General features: G+C 38.1%; 1 protein-coding gene across 1 annotated transcript; it reads left to right on the top strand.

Annotated features, from left to right (window-relative positions):
- The first annotated feature begins 562 nt into the window (after positions 1-562).
- LOC128016874 (chymotrypsin A-like) lies at positions 563-2729 on the top strand. The gene is made up of 7 exons (XM_052601734.1): positions 563-722; positions 849-952; positions 1036-1115; positions 1251-1329; positions 1943-2123; positions 2275-2408; positions 2501-2729. The coding sequence occupies exons 1-7, from the start codon at positions 671-673 to the stop codon at positions 2660-2662; spliced, it is 792 nt and encodes a 263-aa protein (XP_052457694.1). The 5' UTR covers positions 563-670; the 3' UTR covers positions 2663-2729.
- Positions 2730-3005: the final 276 nt, after the last annotated feature.

Raw genomic sequence — 3005 nt, 5'->3', positions numbered from 1 at the left:
TGATTATGTACATTTACAGTACATACAGCTGCACTAATGTACTTGTAGGGAATATGCTAAGTGAAGAGGTTTACCGTACCTGGGAATCAGTGCAGATGTGAACACACAGGCCTTGAAACTGAGAAAACAGCTTTATCAGTGTGTTTAAAAATACAACCAATCACATCAGGATTATTGCAGTAAACACGATGACTTTTGATAAATTTATGTTACACAACAAAAAATTAAAGAGAACTGAATGCAAGTTATCAGTCTTCACATAACAGTTTTCCTAAGAAATTATTTCACAGTATTACAGCTATTTTCTGTCTGTTAATCTGCAGCATTCAGTCTTTATTGGTAGTATTCCTGTAGCTCCAACAGTACAGCAAGGTGCTAGCAATGTCAAGGTTAAGGGTTTGACTCCCAGGAAATGCATGAACTGATCAAATTATTAATTTCAATGCAGTTTTAGTTTCTGTTAAATGCATACATTTAAATGAAATTCACAGATGAAAGACTTTAAGCTGATTTAAAGCAACCAGAAGGAGGAAGCGTTATCTTTTGTAGGGATGAAAAAAAAAATTCTAGGTGCACACAATCCCACAGTAGCGAGATAAGATGTCCAGTGTATGAATGAGGACAGAATATATAAAGCCCTCAGAGGAGCAGACAACATTCAACTGCAGCAATGGCCTTCTTGTGGATCTTCTCCTGTCTCGCCTTCTTTGGTGCAGCCTATGGTACGATTTGTTTCAAAATAAGATACTTTAATAACAGCCTTTAAGCCTAGATTACGTTAATTAAATAGCCCTTAGAACAAATTAATCTGTTAAATTGCTTTGATTCAATTTTTTGTGGTCTGCCAGGCTGTGGCGTTCCTGCCATCCCCCCTGTTATCACTGGCTACTCCAGGATTGTGAATGGTGAGGAGGTTCGTCCTCACTCCTGGCCCTGGCAGGTGTCTCTGCAGGTAAAATCTGTCAATAACAATACATTTCAATGCTAACTCAAAAGGTTTATTAAATTATTACATCATTACAATTTTTATTCCAGGACTCCACTGGCTTCCACTTCTGCGGTGGCTCCCTGATCAATGAGTGGTGGGTTGTGACTGCTGCTCACTGCAATGTCAGGTAAACAGTATTAAAGATTAAATCTACAACTTTACAATGTTTAGCTTGTAGGACTCTATTAAGATTAAGTTTGCATTTTAAACTAGCAAGTACTGTTGTCAAAGATTTTGTGTTATAAAATGTAATTTTTTACAGAACCTCTCACCGCGTCATCCTGGGAGAGCATGATCGCTCATCCAATGCTGAGGCCATTCAGACCATTAGTGTTGGAAAGGTGTGTAGACTCTCAATATCTATTATACTGAGCATCATTTCCTACAGAATTCTGCTTTAGCAGGGGAAACCTCCATCCAAATTCACTCCATAAATAAATAACAAAATCATTTAATTGATTAATAAAAACTACACGTAAAATGCGAATCTTTTTAACAACACATCATATGGACAATCAGTAAGTGATGATCCTTACACAGAACATTCTTCAATCATTCAACATCTGTGAAAATGTTCAAAATTACTATTCAGGATTCATACCTCAATCAGTGTACTAAGTTTCATGATTTTACTTTCTACAGTTCATAGGGCTACCCTAGACTTCTAACAGTACCAATAGGGGCTACAGCAACTTCAGTCATTGGCCCCTAATAATGATAACTTGCATTTCTGTAAGTCAGGTGTTGATTCACAAACATATCTGATCGATATAGTTCAGTAAAGACTTGATCAAACTGGAATCTTTTTGAACTAGTAGCTGATTCCTCGCTGCTGAAGCGCTGCAGGACTAGTGTATTGCACCTGAATCACTGGAGAGAGAATTCCCACAGATGAAAATCTTAAAATCTACTTAGAAATCTGAACGTTTAAATGTCTGTATCCTTTCCCCACAGTCTATCAAGCACCCTAACTACAACAGCTACACCATCAACAATGACATCCTCCTGATCAAGCTGGCCACTCCTGCTCAGATCAACACTCACGTGTCTCCTGTGTGTCTCGCTGAAACCAGTGATAACTTCGCTGGTGGCCTGAAGTGTGTGACCTCTGGATGGGGCCTGACCAGATATAATGGTGAGTTTCAGAATCTCCTTCATTTCAGCATTTGTATCAGTTTGCATGTATTTCTAAACTTGAATGTATGTTTTAGCCTTTGTTCATATTCTCTGTCCTAATTTATTTTCTGTTGAAAGCCTTTAAAATTCTGCCAATCTACCCTTTTCAGCTCCTGATACCCCTGCCCTGCTCCAGCAGGCTGCTCTGCCACTGCTGACCAATGACGACTGCAAGCGTTACTGGGGAACCAACATCACTGATCTGATGATCTGTGCTGGAGCCTCTGGTGCTTCTTCCTGCATGGTAAATTTCTATTGATTTCGCAGTTTACCTCTCTATTTGTTCTTGAAGTTCTTGAAGACTGTACAGATCTGACTTACTTTTGTGTGTTTCAGGGTGATTCTGGCGGTCCTCTGGTCTGTGAGAAGAATGGAGTCTGGACTCTGGTTGGTATCGTGTCTTGGGGAAGCAGCACCTGCTCAACCAGTTCACCAGGCGTGTACGCCCGTGTCACCAAACTCCGTGCCTGGGTTGACCAGACCATTGCTTCAAACTAAAACACAATGTTTATACAGTAGTTCTTGGTCATGTTTATCAATAAAGTTTTATTTTGAGAAAACAAAACTCCCCAATTGTTCTTGTGCAATAAAAAAGTTATTTATAGTGGACTATGGACAACATGTTTGAGAGATTTAATCTTATTGCATCATATTAATAGCTACAAATCAATCATAAAATTATTTTTGAATATAATTGTGAAATTTGAAAATAAACTAATACTAGTGATATAAAGCAGGCAATTATGGCTAGCACTTTTGGAGCACTTTGTGAACATTAATGAACTGCAAAAAATAAAAATAAAAATAAAATAAAATAAATTGACAGTGAAAACCAAAATAA

Source organism: Carassius gibelio, chromosome A7 (assembly GCF_023724105.1).
Source record: "Carassius gibelio isolate Cgi1373 ecotype wild population from Czech Republic chromosome A7, carGib1.2-hapl.c, whole genome shotgun sequence".
Lineage (NCBI taxonomy): Eukaryota > Metazoa > Chordata > Actinopteri > Cypriniformes > Cyprinidae > Carassius > Carassius gibelio.
The sequence above is the reverse complement of the archived record's forward strand: the minus strand, read 5'-3'. Positions and strand labels throughout refer to the sequence as shown.